This window comes from Salmo salar, chromosome ssa18 (genome assembly GCF_905237065.1).
Source record: "Salmo salar chromosome ssa18, Ssal_v3.1, whole genome shotgun sequence".
Classification (NCBI taxonomy): domain Eukaryota; kingdom Metazoa; phylum Chordata; class Actinopteri; order Salmoniformes; family Salmonidae; genus Salmo; species Salmo salar.
In genome coordinates, this window is record NC_059459.1 from 38,783,778 (window position 1) to 38,806,004 (window position 22,227).

Sequence of the window (22,227 nt, forward strand, 5' to 3'; positions counted from 1 at the left end):
ACCTTTGACAGGTCGTCAATAATATTCTGCTGTTCTAGAACCTGTAGTCTGAGGAACTCGATCTCTCTCTCCTCCTGACTCTGATCAAGGTCGTTTAGAGAGCTGGGACGTCTTTTGGTGGCTACCTTCTCTCTCTGGAAAGGAAGTCAACCGGTTAAAGGTGTAATATGCGGAAATCGCTCAGCCATTTCCTGGTTGCTAAAGTTCTAATAGCTCGTCTATTGCCAGTTTATGTGAAAAAACAAGCAATGTACAGTCTGAAGAATCCATTGTACCATCTAAACCACTGTAAAAATATATTTTCAACAATCAAAAATATTGTATATTCAGCTGTTTGATGCTGATGTACAAAACTGAAAGTAAAAGACGCAAAAAATAAACTTATGAACAGTAAGCATAGAAGAAACGCACATAGAACAGATCTACCGCGTCTTACACTTGCTTTCAATGAGAATGACAGATCTATAACTCGTATTTCTATGTGATTTTGGTCAGGTCGCCCAAAAAGTAACATATTGCAGCTTTAAAAACAATAAAGATATTCAATTTGAGGCATTTTCTGAAATCTGAAGAATGAAATCTCTATGCACTAGTCAGCTACTCCACTTGATTCATGTTATCTCTCTTGTCACAAGGGATTACTGTACTGTGTTAAAGGTAGTCAGTGTTCTGTTAACTCTCTTGTCACAAGAGATTACTGTACTGTGTTAAGGGTAGTCAGTGTTCTGTTAACTCTCTGTAACTAGAGATTACTGTACTCTATGCAAATTAACTGATAATGCCCGAGAAGCTGGTGTTTGGAGGATATATTGGCACGGGTGTTGTTAGACCCAAACACCGGCTTCAAGGGCATTATCACTTTTATACAACGGGTTACCAAATGTTCAAATAATAATTGACACATTTTTATTAAAAAAAGTTATTTAGATGAATTTATTCATACTATTTCATCATTCCACAAGATATAGTCCCGACACAAATCTAGGGTTGCTACCCGAGCCGGCTGGTCGTTCATTCTATTGGTTCGGTTGCCAGAGACGCGACCCAGTCGTTCAGTCTTTTTGTTCTGTATCTGTGGACGCGACCCAGTCGTTCAGTCTTTTTGTTCTGTATCTATGGACGTGACCCAGTCGTTCAGTCTTTTTGTTCTGTATCTATGGACACGACCCAGTCGTTCGTTCTAAATGGTCCATTGCCATAATGGCTGGCAACGTTCTTATCTCTTGCTTGCTAGCTAGTGAAATACGGCTAACTTACAGTCACGTCAAAAAGTGCAGCCAGAATAACAGCAAAGTAGCTGCATTTGCATTTGTTTCAGCTGTTTTCTAGTGACGTATATTTGGATACATCAATAACAATGAGCTAATGAGGCGCGATTTCGCCTGGCATAGAAAATGTGCTCACTCGTCAGGACACTGTTGTTCAGAGGAGCTAGCCAACAACACAGCTAACACTATCACTTCAAACTGAAGCTGGAAAGACTGCAAACTAGCTGCACTTCGTTTCGTTTTATCTTTTTTCAATTGACATTTCTTTGTATAGATCCATAAAAATTATGCCAGCTGGTTCATGATTTCGACTGGCTGAGAATCGCTGCCTGCCTGTCTGTCTCGTCCCGACTCCCGACTCGTTCATTACTATTGGACAGCTGGAGATTGAATTTAAATATTGAAACAATGTTGCAAATGTCGGAGAGCCAGACAGCAAGGTTTATACAAACCTCCGCTGTTAAATGTTAGTCTAGAACAAATGTGAGATAATGTCTAGATGCTTTTTATAGTGGAGATCAAGTTTATAAATTGCCTGGCTGGGCTGATGAGACAGTGGATTGCGCAGTCAGATGGAACATAGTAAATAGATATTTTAACATCATAGATATAGCCGGTGGTAATTTGTGGAATAGACATCAGCTGGAATGCGGTTTTAACCAATCAGCATTCAGGATTATACCCACCCTTTGTATAAAGGAAGTCAGTGTTCTGTTATCTCTCTGTCACAAGAGATTACTGTGTTAAAGGAAGTCAGTGTTCACAGATGCAGTGAAATATATTGGCACCCTTGCATGATTCACTATTTCTTCTAAAATATGTTGAAATTTAAAACACATTTGGTGTATACACATGCATTTGTTTGATTTACAACTGCACAGGACCAAGAAAAAACATTGACAACTGAAATGTAGATTTTTTTTTTTACTTAAAAAATATTCAAAAGTCGAATTAATTTAATTGGAGGCAATGATTCTCATTTACTGTGTAAGTTATCTCATCTGTGAAGGACAGACCGGTCATCATTAAGCAAATACAAAGTCAATCACATTCAAGGCTCTGAGTGCAAGACTGAAGCATTCATGTTCCACTATGGTATGAACAGTGTCTTCTCATTCGCAAGGAGATTCCTGCAAAAATATTAATATAAGTTATTAATATATTATTAATAACTTCAAATAATATTTTTGCAGGAATCTCCTTGCGAATGATTTTACCGAAGATTGTATCTCTTCTCATGTTCCACTATGATATAAACAGTCTTCTCATGTTCCACTATGGTATGAACAGTGTCTTCTCATGTTCCACTATGGTATGGACAGTGTCTTCTCATGTTCCACTATGGTATGAACAGTGTCTTCTCATGTTCCACTATGGTATGGACAGTGTCTTCTCATGTTCCACTATGGTATGGACAGTGTCTTCTCATGTTCCACTATGGTATGAACAGTGTCTTCTCATATTCCACTATGGTATGAACAATGTCTTCTCATAGCAAGACATCTTTCACAATAGTAGACTTAAACACACCAAGCTCTGCAGGCAGATCCTTACGGAGATTTCTCAGAATGAATATCAGAAGATGTTTTGAGCAGCTGTTCAGGAACATTGACTTGGAGAACAAACTGCTGTGAGTGAATGGAATTGAAGATGTCAGTTGCCACAAATGAAATTCCAAACAAGAGAAAAATCATTTGATGTGCCAACGTCAATAAACTCTTTGACAGGCAAGTAGTAGACAGTGTTATCTATGAGTAGGGTGCATCTTTCTGTGTTTTGTAATCATGGTTTACTTTTGAAAAAATACCAGAATAACTACTGCATTATGAGGACATTTGTCTTATGAAAATGTTGTGTGTGTGCGTGGGCGCATGTGTGTGCGTGTGTGTGTGCGTACTGTACCATTTCCATGTTCTCCTCTGTAATGAAGCGTAGTTTGTTCTCCATGCGTCTGAATGCGTGGGCCAGCTCCTCATTCTTCCTGCTCAGCCTCTTGTTCTTGTCCAGCAGGGGCATAAACTGGCTCTCTGCCTCTCTTAGGCGCTTCAGCTAGACGGGCACACACACACACACACACACTACACACACACATACACACACACACACACACACACACACACACACACACACACACACACACACACACACACACACACACACACACACACACACACACACACACCATCAGTATCGTTCTTGTCCAGCAGGGGCATAAACTGGCTCTTTGCCTCTCTTAGGCGCTTCAGCTAGATGGACAGACACACACAGACACGTAGACACACACACATACAGACACGTAGACACACACACACACACACACACACACACACACACACACACACACACACACACACACACACACACACACACACACACACACACACACACACACACACACACGTCATCAGTATCGTTCTTGTCCAGCAGGGGCCCTCTGCCTCTCGCGGGCGCTGCTGACCAGTCCTCCATACTGAATCTTTCCAGATCCTGGATATCCTTCGTCTGCTCTTATGAACTGCCCTTTTCCAATTAAAACCACAGGTTTTCAATGGGGTTCAAGTCTGGAGACTGAGGTGGCCATTGCAAAATGTTGATTTTTGTGGTCAATGAACAATTTCTTTGTGGATTTTGATGTGTGGTTGGGGTTACTGTCTTGCTGGAAGATCCACTTGAGGCAAAGTGTCAGCCTCCTGAGATACGCAACCTGGTATTTGGTCAAATGTCCTGGTACTTGGTAAAGTTCATGATGCTGTTGACCTTAACAAGGCCCCCAGGACCAGTGGAAGCAAAATAGCTGCATAACATCAATGATCCACTACCATATTTTACCATAACATCAATGATCCACCACAAAGCCGGTTGTTGTGCCAGAACCAAACTGATCCAATACCAAAGCCTGTTGTTGTTCCAGAACCAAACTGATCCAATACCAAAGCCTGTTGTTGTTCCAGAACCAAACTGATCCAATACCAAAGCCTGTTGTTGTTCCAGAACCAAACTGATCCAATACCAAAGCCTGTTGTTGTTCCAGAACCAAACTGATCCAATACCAAAGCCTGTTGTTGTTCCAGAACCAAACTGATCCAATACTAAAGCCGGCTGTTGTGCCAGAAGCAGAAACAGTAGTTTAAATCACATAGGAGAGTCAGTATTTAATTCTGGCAATACCTCGGACTTACGTGTTAACAGTGTAGCAGGCTACTGCAGAATATCTCATCACCAGAGGAGACATCGTCACCTATCAGACCGTTATCACATAACTCCTAGGATGACTGAAATGTCTTCCCTGTCTTGACAACATTTAGCTATGACATGAATCCTGGCTACAGCAAATTGAGGATCGTGATAGAAAGTGAATATTGCTATTTTCTTTTCAGGAAGCTGTGTGTGATTGTGTTGTGTGCAGTATTCCATTTGGTTATTTTTTAGGACTATTTCTTCTGCAAAAGATCAGGCTTAAAATCCTTTTCAGTCAGGAATACCTTACAACAATAACATGATCATATCCTCAGCCATTTCTATCAATGGGTGACACTCCAATACACTCAGTTGTAGCAGCAGGATACTTGTGATTAGAAGACGTCAGAACGGCTCACCAGTTCATTTCTTTCCTCTGACAAGAGGGCGTTGCGGTCCTCCAGTTTGCGGATCACGGCACTCAGCTCAGCGATCTTCAGCTGGAAGCGTCGAGCGTCCTTCTCATCCAACTGCTGTTCCTGAAACACAAACCAGCTGCAGACCACTGGGAATAACCTCAAACACCGTCCCCAGACCCCTATAGGCTGTATTATTACAGTATATTATTACAGTAAATTATTAGAGGATATTATTACACTATATTATTACAGTATATTATTACAGTTTAATATTACAGTATATTATTACAGTATATTAGGCCTCATCCCCAGACCCCTATAGGCTGTATTATTACAGTGTATTATTACAGTATATTAGGCCTCATCCCCAGACCCCTATAGGCTGTATTATTACAGTGTATTATTACAGTATATTAGGCTTCATCCCCAGACCCCTATAGGCCATATTATTACAGTATATTATTACAGTATATTATTACAGTATATTAGGCCTCATCCCCTGACCCCTATAGGCTGTATTATTACAGTATATTATTACAGTATATTAGGCCTCATCCCCAGACCCCTATAGGCCATATTATTACAGTATATTAGGCCTCACCCCCTGACCCCTATAGGCTGTATTATTACAGTATATTATTACAGTATATTATTACAGTATATTAGGCCTCACCCACTGACCCCAATGGGCTATATTATTACAGTATATTATTACAGTATATTATTACAGTATATTAGGCCTCACCCACTGACCCCAATAGGCTGTATTATTACAGTATATTAGGCCTCATCCCCTGACCCCTATAGGCTGTATTATTACAGTATATTATTACAGAATATTATTACAGTATATTATTACAGTATATTATTACAGTATATTAGGCCTCACCCACTGACCCCAATAGGCTATATTATTACAGTATATAATTACAGTATATTATAACAGTATATTATTACAGTATTTTATGCCTCATCCCCTGACCCTTATAGGCTGTATTATTACAGTGCATTAGGCCTCATCCCCTGACCCCTATAGGCTGTATTATTACAGTATATTATTACAGAATATTATTACAGTATATTATTACAGTATATTAGGCCTCATCCCCTGACCCCTACAGGCTGTATTATTACAGTATATTATTACAGTATATTAGGCCTCATCCCCAGACCCCTATAGGCTGTATTATTACAGTATATTATTACAGTATATTAGGCCTCATCCCCAGACCCCTATAGGCTGTATTATTACAGTATATTATTACAGTATATTATTACAGTGTATTAGGCCTCATCCCCTAACCCCTATAGGCTGTATTATTACAGTATATTATTACAGTATATTAGGCCTCATCCCCTGACCCCTATAGGCCTTATTATTACAGTATATTAGGCCTCATCCCCTGACCCCTATAGGCTGTATTATAACAGTATATTATTACAGTATATTAGGCCTCATCTCCAGAACCCTATAGGCTGTATTATTACAGTATATTATTACAGTATATTAGGCCTCATCCCCAGACCCCTATAGGCTGTATTATTACAGTACATTATTACAGTATATTATTACAGTATATTAGGCCTCATCCCCAGACCCCTATAGGCTGTATTATTACAGTATATTATTACAGTATATTAGGCCTCATCCCCAGACCCCTATAGGCTGTATTATTACAGTATATTATTACAGTATATTAGGCCTCATCCCCAGACCCCTATAGGCCTTATTATTACAGTATATTATTACAGTATATTAGGCTTCATCCCCAGACCCCTATAGGCTGTATTATTACAGTGTATTATTACAGTATATTAGGCCTCATCCCCAGACCCCTATAGGCCATACTATTACAGTATATTATTACAGTATATTATTACAGTATATTAGGCCTCATCCCCTGACCCCTATAGGCTGTATTATTACAGTATATTATTACAGTATATTATTACAGTATATTAGGCCTCATCCCCTGACCCCTATAGGCTGTATTATTACAGTATATTATTACAGAATATTATTACAGTATATTATTACAGTATATTATTACAGTATGTTAGGCCTCATCCCCTGACCCCTACAGGCTGTATTATTACAGTATATTATTACAGTATATTATTACAGTATATTAGGCCTCATCCCCAGACCCCTATAGGCTGTATTATTACAGTATATTAGGCCTCATCCCCTGACCCCTATAGGCTGTATTATTACAGTATATTATTACAGAATATTATTACAGTATATTATTACAGTATATTATTACAGTATATTAGGCCTCATCCCCTGACCCCTACAGGCTGTATTATTACAGTATATTATTACAGTATATTAGGCCTCATCCCCAGACCCCTATAGGCTGTATTATTACAGTATATTATTACAGTGTATTAGGCCTCATCCCCTGACCCCTATAGGCTGTATTATAACAGTATATTATTACAGTATATTAGGCCTCATCCCCAGACCCCTATAGGCTGTATTATTACATTATATTATTACAGTATATTAGGCCTCATCCCCAGACCCCTATAGGCTGTATTATTACAGTATATTAGGCCTCATCCCCAGACCCCTATAGGCTGTATTATTACAGTATATTATTACAGTATATTAGGCCTCATCCCCAGACCCCTATAGGCTGTATTATTACAGTATATTATTACAGTATATTATTACAGTGTATTAGGCCTCATCCCCTAACCCCTATAGGCTGTATTATTACAGTATATTATTACAGTATATTAGGCCTCATCCCCTGGCCCCTATAGGCCTTATTATTACAGTATATTAGGCCTCATCCCCTGACCCCTATAGGCTGTATTATAACAGTATATTATTACAGTATATTAGGCCTCATCCCCAGACCCCTATAGGCTGTATTATTACAGTATATTATTACAGTATATTAGGCCTCATCCCCAGACCCCTATAGGCTGTATTATTACAGTATATTATTACAGTATATTATTACAGTATATTAGGCCTCATCCCCAGACCCCTATAGGCTGTATTATTACAGTATATTATTACAGTATATTAGGCCTCATCCCCAGACCCCTATAGGCCTTATTATTACAGTATATTATTACAGTATATTAGGCTTCATCCCCAGACCCCTATAGGCTGTATTATTACAGTGTATTATTACAGTATATTAGGCCTCATCCCCAGACCCCTATAGGCCATATTATTACAGTATATTATTACAGTATATTAGGCCTCATCCCCTGACCCCTATAGGCTGTATTATTACAGTATATTATTACAGAATATTATTACAGTATATTATTACAGTATATTATTACAGTTTAATATTACAGTATATTATTACAGTATATTAGGCCTCATCCCCAGACCCCTATAGGCTGTATTATTACAGTGTATTATTACAGTATATTAGGCCTCATCCCCAGACCCCTATAGGCTGTATTATTACAGTGTATTATTACAGTATATTAGGCTTCATCCCCAGACCCCTATAGGCCATATTATTACAGTATATTATTACAGTATATTATTACAGTATATTAGGCCTCATCCCCTGACCCCTATAGGCTGTATTATTACAGTATATTATTACAGTATATTAGGCCTCATCCCCAGACCCCTATAGGCTGTATTATTACAGTGTATTATTACAGTATATTAGGCTTCATCCCCAGACCCCTATAGGCCATATTATTACAGTATATTATTACAGTATATTATTACAGTATATTAGGCCTCACCCACTGACCCCAATAGGCTGTATTATTACAGTATATTAGGCCTCATCCCCTGACCCCTATAGGCTGTATTATTACAGTATATTATTACAGAATATTATTACAGTATATTATTACAGTATATTATTACAGTATATTAGGCCTCACCCACTGACCCCAATAGGCTATATTATTACAGTATATAATTACAGTATATTATAACAGTATATTATTACAGTATTTTATGCCTCATCCCCTGACCCTTATAGGCTGTATTATTACAGTGCATTAGGCCTCATCCCCTGACCCCTATAGGCTGTATTATTACAGTATATTATTACAGAATATTATTACAGTATATTATTACAGTATATTAGGCCTCATCCCCTGACCCCTACAGGCTGTATTATTACAGTATATTATTACAGTATATTATTACAGTATATTAGGCCTCATCCCCAGACCCCTATAGGCTGTATTATTACAGTATATTATTACAGTATATTAGGCCTCATCCCCAGACCCCTATAGGCTGTATTATTACAGTATATTATTACAGTATATTATTACAGTGTATTAGGCCTCATCCCCTAACCCCTATAGGCTGTATTATTACAGTATATTATTACAGTATATTAGGCCTCATCCCCTGACCCCTATAGGCCTTATTATTACAGTATATTAGGCCTCATCCCCTGACCCCTATAGGCTGTATTATAACAGTATATTATTACAGTATATTAGGCCTCATCTCCAGAACCCTATAGGCTGTATTATTACAGTATATTATTACAGTATATTAGGCCTCATCCCCAGACCCCTATAGGCTGTATTATTACAGTACATTATTACAGTATATCATTACAGTATATTAGGCCTCATCCCCAGACCCCTATAGGCTGTATTATTACAGTATATTATTACAGTATATTAGGCCTCATCCCCAGACCCCTATAGGCTGTATTATTACAGTATATTATTACAGTATATTAGGCCTCATCCCCAGACCCCTATAGGCCTTATTATTACAGTATATTATTACAGTATATTAGGCTTCATCCCCAGACCCCTATAGGCTGTATTATTACAGTGTATTATTACAGTATATTAGGCCTCATCCCCAGACCCCTATAGGCCATACTATTACAGTATATTATTACAGTATATTATTACAGTATATTAGGCCTCATCCCCTGACCCCTATAGGCTGTATTATTACAGTATATTATTACAGTATATTATTACAGTATATTAGGCCTCATCCCCTGACCCCTATAGGCTGTATTATTACAGTATATTATTACAGAATATTATTACAGTATATTATTACAGTATATTATTACAGTATGTTAGGCCTCATCCCCTGACCCCTACAGGCTGTATTATTACAGTATATTATTACAGTATATTATTACAGTATATTAGGCCTCATCCCCAGACCCCTATAGGCTGTATTATTACAGTATATTAGGCCTCATCCCCTGACCCCTATAGGCTGTATTATTACAGTATATTATTACAGAATATTATTACAGTATATTATTACAGTATATTATTACAGTATATTAGGCCTCATCCCCTGACCCCTACAGGCTGTATTATTACAGTATATTATTACAGTATATTAGGCCTCATCCCCAGACCCCTATAGGCTGTATTATTACAGTATATTATTACAGTGTATTAGGCCTCATCCCCTGACCCCTATAGGCTGTATTATAACAGTATATTATTACAGTATATTAGGCCTCATCCCCAGACCCCTATAGGCTGTATTATTACATTATATTATTACAGTATATTAGGCCTCATCCCCAGACCCCTATAGGCTGTATTATTACAGTATATTATTACAGTATATTAGGCCTCATCCCCAGACCCCTATAGGCTGTATTATTACAGTATATTATTACAGTATATTATTACAGTGTATTAGGCCTCATCCCCTAACCCCTATAGGCTGTATTATTACAGTATATTATTACAGTATATTAGGCCTCATCCCCTGACCCCTATAGGCCTTATTATTACAGTATATTAGGCCTCATCCCCTGACCCCTATAGGCTGTATTATAACAGTATATTATTACAGTATATTAGGCCTCATCCCCAGACCCCTATAGGCTGTATTATTACAGTATATTATTACAGTATATTAGGCCTCATCCCCAGACCCCTATAGGCTGTATTATTACAGTATATTATTACAGTATATTATTACAGTATATTAGGCCTCATCCCCAGACCCCTATAGGCTGTATTATTACAGTATATTATTACAGTATATTAGGCCTCATCCCCAGACCCCTATAGGCCTTATTATTACAGTATATTATTACAGTATATTAGGCTTCATCCCCAGACCCCTATAGGCTGTATTATTACAGTGTATTATTACAGTATATTAGGCCTCATCCCCAGACCCCTATAGGCCATATTATTACAGTATATTATTACAGTATATTAGGCCTCATCCCCTGACCCCTATAGGCTGTATTATTACAGTATATTATTACAGAATATTATTACAGTATATTATTACAGTATATTATTACAGTATGTTAGGCCTCATCCCCTGACCCATACAGGCTGTATTATTACAGTATATTATTACAGTATATTATTACAGTATATTAGGCCTCATCCCCAGACCCCTATAGGCTGTATTATTACAGTATATGATTACAGAATATTATTACAGTATATTATTACAGTATATTATTACAGTATGTTAGGCCTCATCCCCTGACCCCTACAGGCTGTATTATTACAGTATATTATTACAGTATATTATTACAGTATATTAGGCCTCATCCCCAGACCCCTATAGGCTGTATTATTACAGTATATTAGGCCTCATCCCCTGACCCCTATAGGCTGTATTATTACAGTATATTATTACAGAATATTATTACAGTATATTATTACAGTATATTATTACAGTATATTAGGCCTCATCCCCTGACCCCTACAGGCTGTATTATTACAGTATATTATTACAGTATATTAGGCCTCATCCCCAGACACCTATAGGCTGTATTATTACAGTATATTATTACAGTGTATTAGGCCTCATCCCCTGACCCCTATAGGCTGTATTATTACAGTATATTATTACAGTATATTAGGCCTCATCCCCAGACCCCTATAGGCTGTATTATTACAGTATATTATTACAGTATATTAGGCCTCATCCCCAGACCCCTATAGGCTGTATTATTACAGTATATTATTACAGTATATTAGGCCTCATCCCCAGACCCCTATAGGCTGTATTATTACAGTATATTATTACAGTGTATTAGGCCTCATCCCCTAACCCCTATAGGCTGTATTATTACAGTATATTATTACAGTATATTAGGCCTCATCCCCTGACCCCAATAGGCCTTATTATTACAGTATATTAGGCCTCATCCCCTGACCCCTATAGGCTGTATTATAACAGTATATTATTACAGTATATTAGGCCTCATCCCCAGACCCCTATAGGCTGTATTATTACAGTATATTATTACAGTATATTAGGCCTCATCCCCAGACCCCTATAGGCTGTATTATTACAGTATATTATTACAGTATATTAGGCCTCATCCCCAGACCCCTATAGGCTGTATTATTACAGTATATTATTACAGTATATTAGGCCTCATCCCCAGACCCCTATAGGCCTTATTATTACAGTATATTATTACAGTATATTAGGCTTCATCCCCAGACCCCTATAGGCTGTATTATTACAGTGTATTATTACAGTATATTAGGCCTCATCCCCAGACCCCTATAGGCCATATTATTACAGTATATTATTACAGTATATTATTACAGTATATTAGGCCTCATCCCCTGACCCCTATAGGCTGTATTATTACAGTATATTATTACAGAATATTATTACAGTATATTATTACAGTATATTATTACAGTATGTTAGGCCTCATCCCCTGACCCCTACAGGCTGTATTATTACAGTATATTATTACAGTATATTATTACAGTATATTAGGCCTCATCCCCTGACCCCTATAGGCTGTATTATTACAGTATATTATTACAGAATATTATTACAGTATATTATTACAGTATATTATTACAGTATATTAGGCCTCATCCCCTGACCCCTACAGGCTGTATTATTACAGTATATTATTACAGTATATTAGGCCTCATCCCCAGACCCCTATAGGCTGTATTATTACAGTATATTATTACAGTGTATTAGGCCTCATCCCCTGACCCCTATAGGCTGTATTATAACAGTATATTATTACAGTATATTAGGCCTCATCCCCAGACCCCTATAGGCTGTATTATTACAGTATATTATTACAGTATATTAGGCCTCATCCCCAGACCCCTATAGGCTGTATTATTACAGTATATTATTACAGTATATTAGGCCTCATTCCCAGACCCCTATATGCTGTATTATTACAGTATATTAGGCCTCATTCCCAGACCCCTATATGCTGTATTATTACAGTATATTATTACAGTATATTAGGCCTCATCCCCAGACCCCTATAGGCCTTATTATTACAGTATATTATTACAGTTTATTAGGCTTCATCCCCAGACCCCTATAGGCTGTATTATTACAGTGTATTATTACAGTATATTAGGCCTCATCCCCAGACCCCTATAGGCTGTATTATTACAGTATATTATTACAGTATATTATTACAGTATATTAGGCCTCATTCCCAGACCCCTATATGCTGTATTATTACAGTATATTATTACAGTATCTTAGGCCTCATCCCCAGACCCCTATATGCTGTATTATTACAGTATATTATTACAGTATATTAGGCCTCATCCCCAGACCCCTATATGCCATATTATTATAGTATATTATTACAGTATATTATTACAGTATATTAGGCCTCATCCCCTGACCCCTATAGGCTGTATTATTACAGTATATTATTACAGTATATTAGGCCTCATCCACTGAACCCCACTTATCTAAAGCCCTATGGACCTTCACTGTAAACACTCCATGTGGAAACGTCAGTTAATGTGTTAAAATACACCTGGACACTTCTGGGTTCCTGTTGACATGGATTTTCTAAATAACATTGTAATGAAGTGTGCAGTGGGTACATTCATTCTTACACAGAACAAATAATAAACAGAAAAGGAAAAAACATCCATCCATTTTCTGCAGTGAAAATAAAAGCACTATTGAATAGGCTACGGTCGCTTCCTCTAGTGTTTATTACAGCGCAGCCTTGCTTGCTACTCATCAGGGTTGGGGTCCTTTTGAATTGAAAGCAGTCAATTCAGGAAATGATTTGAATTTAACATTTAAAATAAATATCTTGTCCTTTTCAGTTTATTGAGAAGTCATTGAAAATAGATGCATTTTTTAATTCAATTACTGAATTGGAACGTCAATATACTTCCTGAATTGACTGACTTGAATTGGAATTGACCCCAAAGCTGGTCCCTGCTACTCCTGACTCATGACCCCCAGACTCAGCAGCTATGAGAAGAGACTACCTACATTGAGAGGTATGCTGATAATAATAATAATAAGTCAGTAGCCTGTTGAAATAACAGGTATCTACTCTGTAAGCATGAGTAGGTGAGTGTGAGGGAGTGTGAATATTGGTGACAGTGTGAAGGCGTTCAGGTGATGTGCTTATAGATTGAGGAAGTCACAGACCACAGACTGGTGCACAGCAGGCAGGCTTGGATTGGTGCTGAAAGAACAGCTAGGACATAATACATTTAGTTCTTCAACAGGGAATGGTGACGTGTGTAAATTTGATTACAAAGAATTTGATGTAATATAGTATATTAATACAATTTAAATTTATTAAAATTGAAATGTGCAGTCTTTTGTATCCACTGTGTTGAGCAATCAGAGATTCATATATATATATTTATGAGCCGAACATGTGAAAATATTTTTAAAAGAGCTGAAGACGAAAGAACGAGATCGTGACAAAACCATCTATAAACATCTCAAGAATTCCTTATTCAGTGGTGCAGAAGACATCTTTCAACAATAGAGAACATCGTATCTGCAGATAGATAGTAAAGGAAGGTGAGAGGACTGGTGCTGGGTGGAGGAATAGACAGTAAAGGAAGGTTAGAGGGACTGGTGCTGGGTGGAGGAATAGACAGTAAAGGAAGGTTAGAGGGACTGGTGCTGGGTGGAGGAATAGACAGTAAAGGAAGGTTAGAGGGACTGGTGCTGGGTGGAGGAATAGACAGTAAAGGAAGGAGAGAGGGACTGGTGCTGGGTGGAGGAATAGACAGTAAAGGAAGGAGGAATAGACAGTAAAGGAAGGTTAGAGGGACTGGTGCTGGGTGGAGGAATAGACAGTAAAGGAAGGAGGAATAGACAGTAAAGGAAGGAGAGAGGGACTGGTGCTGGGTGGAGGAATAGACAGTAAAGGAAGGTTAGAGGGACTGGTGCTGGGTGGAGGAATAGACAGTAAAGGAAGGAGAGAGGGACTGGTGCTGGGTGCAGTAATAGACAGTAAAGGAAGGTAAGAGGACTGGTGCTGGGTGCAGTAATAGACAGTAAAGGAAGGAGGAATAGACAGTAAAGGAAGGAGAGAGGGACTGGTGCTGGGTGCAGTAATAGACAGTAAAGGAAGGAGAGAGGGACTGGTGCTGGGTGGAGGAATAGACAGTAAAGGAAGGAGGAATAGACAGTAAAGGAAGGAGAGAGGGACTGGTGCTGGGTGGAGGAATAGACAGTAAAGGAAGGAGGAATAGACAGTAAAGGAAGGTGAGAGGGACTGGTACTGGGTGGAGGAATAGGCAGTAAAGGAAGGTGAGAGGACTGGTGCTGGGTGGAGGAATAGACAGTAAAGGAAGGTTAGAGGGACTGGTGCTGGGTGGAGGAATAGACAGTAAAGGAAGGAGGAATAGACAGGAAAGGAAGGTTAGAGGACTGGTGCTGGGTGGAGGAATAGACAGTAAAGGAAGGTGAGAGGGACTGGTGCTGGGTGGAGGAATAGACAGTAAAGGAAGATGAGAGGGACTGGTGCTGGGTGGAGGAATAGACAGTAAAGGAAGGAGGAATAGACAGAAAGGAAAGAGGAATAGACAGTAAAGGAAGGTGAGAGGGACTGGTGCTGGGTGGAGGAATAGACAGTAAATGAAGGAGGAATAGACAGGAAAGGAAGGTTAGAGGACTGGTGCTGGGTGGAGGAATAGACAGTAAAGGAAGGTAAGAGGACTGGTGCTGGGTGGAGGAATAGGCAGTAAAGGAAGGTAAGAGGACTGGTGCTGGGTGGAGGAATAGACAGTAAAGGAAGGTAAGAGGACTGGTGCTGGGTGGAGGAATAGGCAGTAAAGGAAGGTAAGAGGACTGGTGCTGGGTGGAGGAATAGACAGTAAAGGAAGGTAAGAGGACTGGTGCTGGGTGGAGTAATAGGCAGTAAAGGAAGGTAAGAGGACTGGTGCTGGGTGCAGTAATAGACAGTAAAGGAAGGTAAGAGGACTGGTGCTGGCTGCAGTAATAGACAGTAAAGGAAGGTAAGAGGACTGGTGCTGGGTACAGTAATAGACAGTGAAGGAAGGTAAGAGGACTGGTGCTGGGTGCAGTAATAGACAGTAAAGGAAGGTAAGAGGACTGGTGCTGGGTGCAGTAATAGACAGTAAAGGAAGGTAAGAGGACTGGTGCTGGGTGCAGTAATAGACAGTAAAGGAAGGTAAGAGGACTGGTGCTGGGTGCAGTAATAGACAGTAAAGGAAGGTAAGAGGACTGGTGCTGGGTGCAGTAATAGAGAAAATCTAGGCTCAGCCAGGGCAGATCTCTAGACTCCATTTAAGCATCTAGAAACAGATAAAGAAGGAGAAGCACAAAGAAAGCAAAATAAACACATTAGCTAGACTAAAAGTTGCAGAGGCAACAAAAGGCCTTGCGTTTTTGGAGGTAGGGCTATTGCTAGCCTGCATTAAGCAGCAGTGAGAGGCGAGATGGAGGGATAGCCTGCATTAAGCACTAGTGAGAGGCGAGATGGAGGGAGAGAGATTGCTTACGAGGCTCTCTGAGGTGTCTCCTGCACCACTGGGGAAAGGAGCGTCTCGTTTGGGGCTGTGGAGGTGTCCTCCTGCCCCAGCCTCCCTGCTTCTGATCTGGGCTAGCTGCTCATCCACAGCCTCCTTCTGCAGCTGGAGCCTCTGAGTGTGTCCAGCCTGAACCCCCAGCTCCTTCCCCAGCACACAGCATGCTCTGTCTTTTACCTTAATCTCATCCATCTACAGAGCAGAGCAGAACAGAGGAGAGGAGAACAGAGGAGAACAGATGAGAACAGTGGAGATGAGAACAGAGGAGAGCCGAACAGAGGAGAGCAGAACAGAGGAGAGGAGAACAGAGGAGAACAGATGAGAACAGTGGAGAGGAGAACAGAGGAGAGGAGAACAGAGGAGAGGAGAACAGAGGAGAGGAGAACAGAGGAGGAGAGAACAGAGGAGAGGAGAACAAATGAGAACAGAGCAAAGGAGAACAGAACAGAGGATAACAGAGTATAGGAGACCAGATGAGAACACAGGAGAACACAGGAGCGGAGAACAGAGGAGCGGAGAACAGAACAGAGGAGAACAGAACAGAACAGAGAGGAAAGGAGAACAGAACAGAGGAGAACAGAACAGAGGAGAGGAAAGGAGAACAGAACAGAGGAGAATAGAACAGAGGAGAAGAGAACAGAAGGGATCAGAGGAAGGGAGAACAGAGGAGAGCAGAGCAAAGGAGAACAGAGCAGAAAAGAGGAGAGAAGAACAGAGGAGAACAGAGGAGAACAGAACAGAACAGAGTAGAACAGAACAGAGTAGAACAGAACACAGGAGAACAGAACAGAACAGAACAGAACAGAGCAGAGGAGAGGAGACCAGAACAGAACAGAGGAGAACAGAACAGAGGAGAGTAGAACAGAATAGAACAGAGGAGAGGAGAACAGAACAGAACAGAGGAGAGTAGAACAGAATAGAACAGAGGAGAGGAGAACAGAACAGAGGAGAGGAGAAGAGAACAGAGGAGAACAGAACAGAGGAGAACAGAACAGAGGAGAGGAGAAGAGAACAGAGGAGAACAGAACAGAGGAGAACAGAACAGAGGAGAACAGAACAGAACAGAGTAAAACAGAACAGAGGAGAACAGAGGAGAGGAGAACAGAACAGAGGAGAACAGAACAGAACAGAGGAGAACAGAACATAGGAGAACAGAGGAGAACAGAACATAGGAGAACAGAGGAGAACAGAACAGACAGAGTAGAACAGAACAGACACAGTAGAACAGAACAGAACAGAGGAGAACAGAACAGAGGAGAACAGAACAGAGGAGAACAGAACAGAACAGAGTAGAACAGAACAGAACAGAGGAGAACAGAGGAGAGCAGAACAGAGGAGAACATAACAGTGGAGAACAGAACAGATGAGAACAGAGGAGAACAGAGGAGAACAGAACAGAGGAGAACAGAGTAGAACAGAACAGAGTAGAACAGAACAGAACACAGGAGAACAGAACACAGGAGAACAGAACAGAGGAGAACAGAGGAGAACAGAACAGAGGAGAACAGAACAGAGTAGAACAGAACAGAACAGAGGAGAACAGAACAGAGGAGAACAGAACAGAGGAGAACAGAACAGAACAGAGTAGAACAGAACAGAACAGAACAGAGGAGAACAGAGGAGAGCAGAACAGAGGAGAACATAACAGAACAGAGTAGAACAGAACAGAGGAGAGGAGAACAGAGGAGAACAGAACAGAGGAGAACAAAACAGTGGAGAACAGAACAGATGAGAACAGAGGAGAACAGAGGAGAACAGAACAGAGGAGAACAGAGTAGAACAGAACAGAGTAGAACAGAACAGAACACAGGAGAACAGAACACAGGAGAACAGAACAGAGGAGAACAGAGGAGAACAGAACAGAGGAGAACAGAACAGAGGAGAACAGAGTAGAACAGAACAGAGGAGAAGAGAACACAGGAGAACAGAACACAGGAGAACAGAACAGAACAGAGGAGAACAGAACAGAGAAGAACAGAACAGAGGAGAACAGAACAGAGGAGAACAGAACAGAGTAGAACAGAACACAGGAGAACAGAACAGAACAGAACCGAATAGAACAGAACATAGGAGAACAGAACACAGGAGAATAGAACAGAGGAGAACAGAACACAGGAGAACAGAACAGAGTAGAACAGAACACAGGAGAACAGAACAGAGTAGAACAGAACACAGAAGAACAGAACACAGGAGAACAGAACAGATGAGCTCAGTCAAGCATGAGTGTGCATGCATATGATCACACACAAAAAGTCACACACACACAGAGAGCCACATCATGCACACATACAGTAGGCTACTGTTCTGTTCAGCCGTCATCATGAAAAAAGGTTGGCAAGACCAGCCACAAGCCCTGCCCTGTTTGATTGGCCAATCAGAGAACAGGAGCTTCCTTGGTGCATCCTGTAGCTACTAAACATTGCAAACACAATAAGATCCCCCACAGATCTACTGTTTCTTTCCTATAATCAATGCTTCATTCATTTTACAGATCACACTTGTGTTGCCTGGCAGCAACCACAGTCTAGGGTCACATTCAACAAGATCACAACAAATCAATCTCAGTGAAATGACATGAAATAGTCATGGTAATGTCCTGGGAAAAGCACACATCACCCAGCTCTTCCGGATATCTGCAACAACAGTCCCAACCCAGCTAGCATTTAGCTACATAACAAATGAACCGGTTAGGAAGCCAATAGAGAAACTCACTAAATAAAAGGAAATTATAAGAAATATAAACTAGGAGAAACCTGTACATGAGACTGTTGTTCTGTTATAAACTAGGGGAAACCTGTACATGAGACTGTTGTTCTGTTATAAACTAGGAGAAACCTGTACATGAGACTGTTGTTCTGTTATAAACTAGGAGAAACCTGTACATGAGACTGTTGTTCTGTTATAAACTAGGAGAAACCTGTACATGAGACTGTTGTTCTGTTATAAACTAGGAGAAACCTGTACATGAGACTGTTGTTCTGTTATAAACTAGGGGAAACCTGTACATGAGACTGTTGTTCTGTTATAAACTAGGAGAAACCTGTACATGAGACTGTTGTTCTGTTATAAACTAGGAGAAACCTGTACATGAGACTGTTGTTCTGTTATAAACTAGGGGAAACCTGTACATGAGACTGTTGTTCTGTTATAAACTAGGAGAAACCTGTACATGAGACTGTTGTTCTGTTATAAACTAGGGGATACCTGTACATGAGACTGTTGTTCTGTTATAAACTAGGGGAAACCTGTACATGAGACTGTTGTTCTGTTATAAACTAGGAGAAACCTGTACATGAGACTGTTGTTCTGTTATAAACTAGGAGAAACCTGTACATGAGACTGTTGTTCTGTTATAAACTAGGGGAAACCTGTACATGAGACTGTTGTTCTGTTATAAACTAGGAGAAACCTGTACATGAGACTGTTGTTCTGTTATAAACTAGGAGAAACCTGTACATGAGACTGTTGTTCTGTTATAAACTAGGGGAAACCTGTACATGAGACTGTTGTTCTGTTATAAACTAGGAGAAACCTGTACATGAGACTGTTGTTCTGTTATAAACTAGGGAGAAACCTGTACATGAGACTGTTGTTCTGTTATAAACTAGGAGAAACCTGTACATGAGACTGTTGTTCTGTTATAAACTAGGGGAAACCTGTACATGAGACTGTTGTTCTGTTATAAACTAGGAGAAACCTGTACATGAGACTGTTGTTCTGTTATAAACTAGGAGAAACCTGTACATGAGACTGTTGTTCTGTTATAAACTAGGGGAAACCTGTACATGAGACTGTTGTTCTGTTATAAACTAGGAGAAACCTGTACATGAGACTGTTGTTCTGTTATAAACTAGGAGAAACCTGTACATGAGACTGTTGTTCTGTTATAAACTAGGAGAAACCTGTACATGAGACTGTTGTTCTGTTATAAACTAGGAGAAACCTGTACATGAGACTGTTGTTCTGTTATAAACTAGGGGAAACCTGTACATGAGACTGTTGTTCTGTTATAAACTAGGGGAAACCTGTACATGAGACTGTTGTTCTGTTATAAACTAGGGGAAACCTGTACATGAGACTGTTGTTCTGTTATAAACTAGGAGAAACCTGTACATGAGACTGTTGTTCTGTTATAAACTAGGAGAAACCTGTACATGAGACTGTTGTTCTGTTATAAACTAGGGAGAAACCTGTACATGAGACTGTTGTTCTGTTATAAACTAGGGGAAACCTGTACATGAGACTGTTGTTCTGTTATAAACTAGGGGAAACCTGTACATGAGACTGTTGTTCTGTTATAAACTAGGAGAAACCTGTACATGAGACTGTTGTTCTGTTATAAACTAGGGGAAACCTGTACATGAGACTGTTGTTCTGTTATAAACTAGGAGAAACCTGTACATGAGACTGTTGTTCTGTTATAAACTAGGAGAAACCTGTACATGAGACTGTTGTTCTGTTATAAACTAGGAGAAACCTGTACATGAGACTGTTGTTCTGTTATAAACTAGGAGAAACCTGTACATGAGACTGTTGTTCTGTTATAAACTAGGGGAAACCTGTACATGAGACTGTTGTTCTGTTATAAACTAGGAGAAACCTGTACATGAGACTGTTGTTCTGTTATAAACTAGGAGAAACCTGTACATGAGACTGTTGTTCTGTTATAAACTAGGGGAAACCTGTACATGAGACTGTTGTTCTGTTATAAACTAGGAGAAACCTGTACATGAGACTGTTGTTCTGTTATAAACTAGGAGAAACCTGTACATGAGACTGTTGTTCTGTTATAAACTAGGAGAAACCTGTACATGAGACTGTTGTTCTGTTATAAACTAGGGGAAACCTGTACATGAGACTGTTGTTCTGTTATAAACTAGGAGAAACCTGTACATGAGACTGTTGTTCTGTTATAAACTAGGAGAAACCTGTACATGAGACTGTTGTTCTGTTATAAACTAGGGGAAACCTGTACATGAGACTGTTGTTCTGTTATAAACTAGGAGAAACCTGTACATGAGACTGTTGTTCTGTTATAAACTAGGGGAAACCTGTACATGAGACTGTTGTTCTGTTATAAACTAGGGGAAACCTGTACATGAGACTGTTGTTCTGTTATAAACTAGGAGAAACCTGTACATGAGACTGTTGTTCTGTTATAAACTAGGAGAAACCTGTACATGAGACTGTTGTTCTGTTATAAACTAGGGGAAACCTGTACATGAGACTGTTGTTCTGTTATAAACTAGGAGAAACCTGTACATGAGACTGTTGTTCTGTTATAAACTAGGGGAAACCTGTACATGAGACTGTTGTTCTGTTATAAACTAGGAGAAACCTGTACATGAGACTGTTGTTCTGTTATAAACTAGGAGAAACCTGTACATGAGACTGTTGTTCTGTTATAAACTAGGGGAAACCTGTACATGAGACTGTTGTTCTGTTATAAACTAGGAGAAACCTGTACATGAGACTGTTGTTCTGTTATAAACTAGGGGAAACCTGTACATGAGACTGTTGTTCTGTTATAAACTAGGGGAAACCTGTACATGAGACTGTTGTTCTGTTATAAACTAGGGGAAACCTGTACATGAGACTGTTGTTCTGTTATAAACTAGGGG

General features: G+C 39.6%; 1 protein-coding gene across 1 annotated transcript in view; it reads right to left on the minus strand.

The window, feature by feature from the left end:
* The window catches only part of LOC106577179 (janus kinase and microtubule-interacting protein 3), a 231,518-nt gene that overhangs the window by 17,005 nt on the left and 192,286 nt on the right, over window positions 1-22,227 (minus strand). Inside the window, 4 exon segments of the mRNA XM_045701109.1 lie at window positions 3-134; window positions 3,171-3,317; window positions 4,865-4,984; window positions 16,580-16,798. Coding sequence (XP_045557065.1) covers window positions 3-134; window positions 3,171-3,317; window positions 4,865-4,984; window positions 16,580-16,798 — 618 coding nt within the window.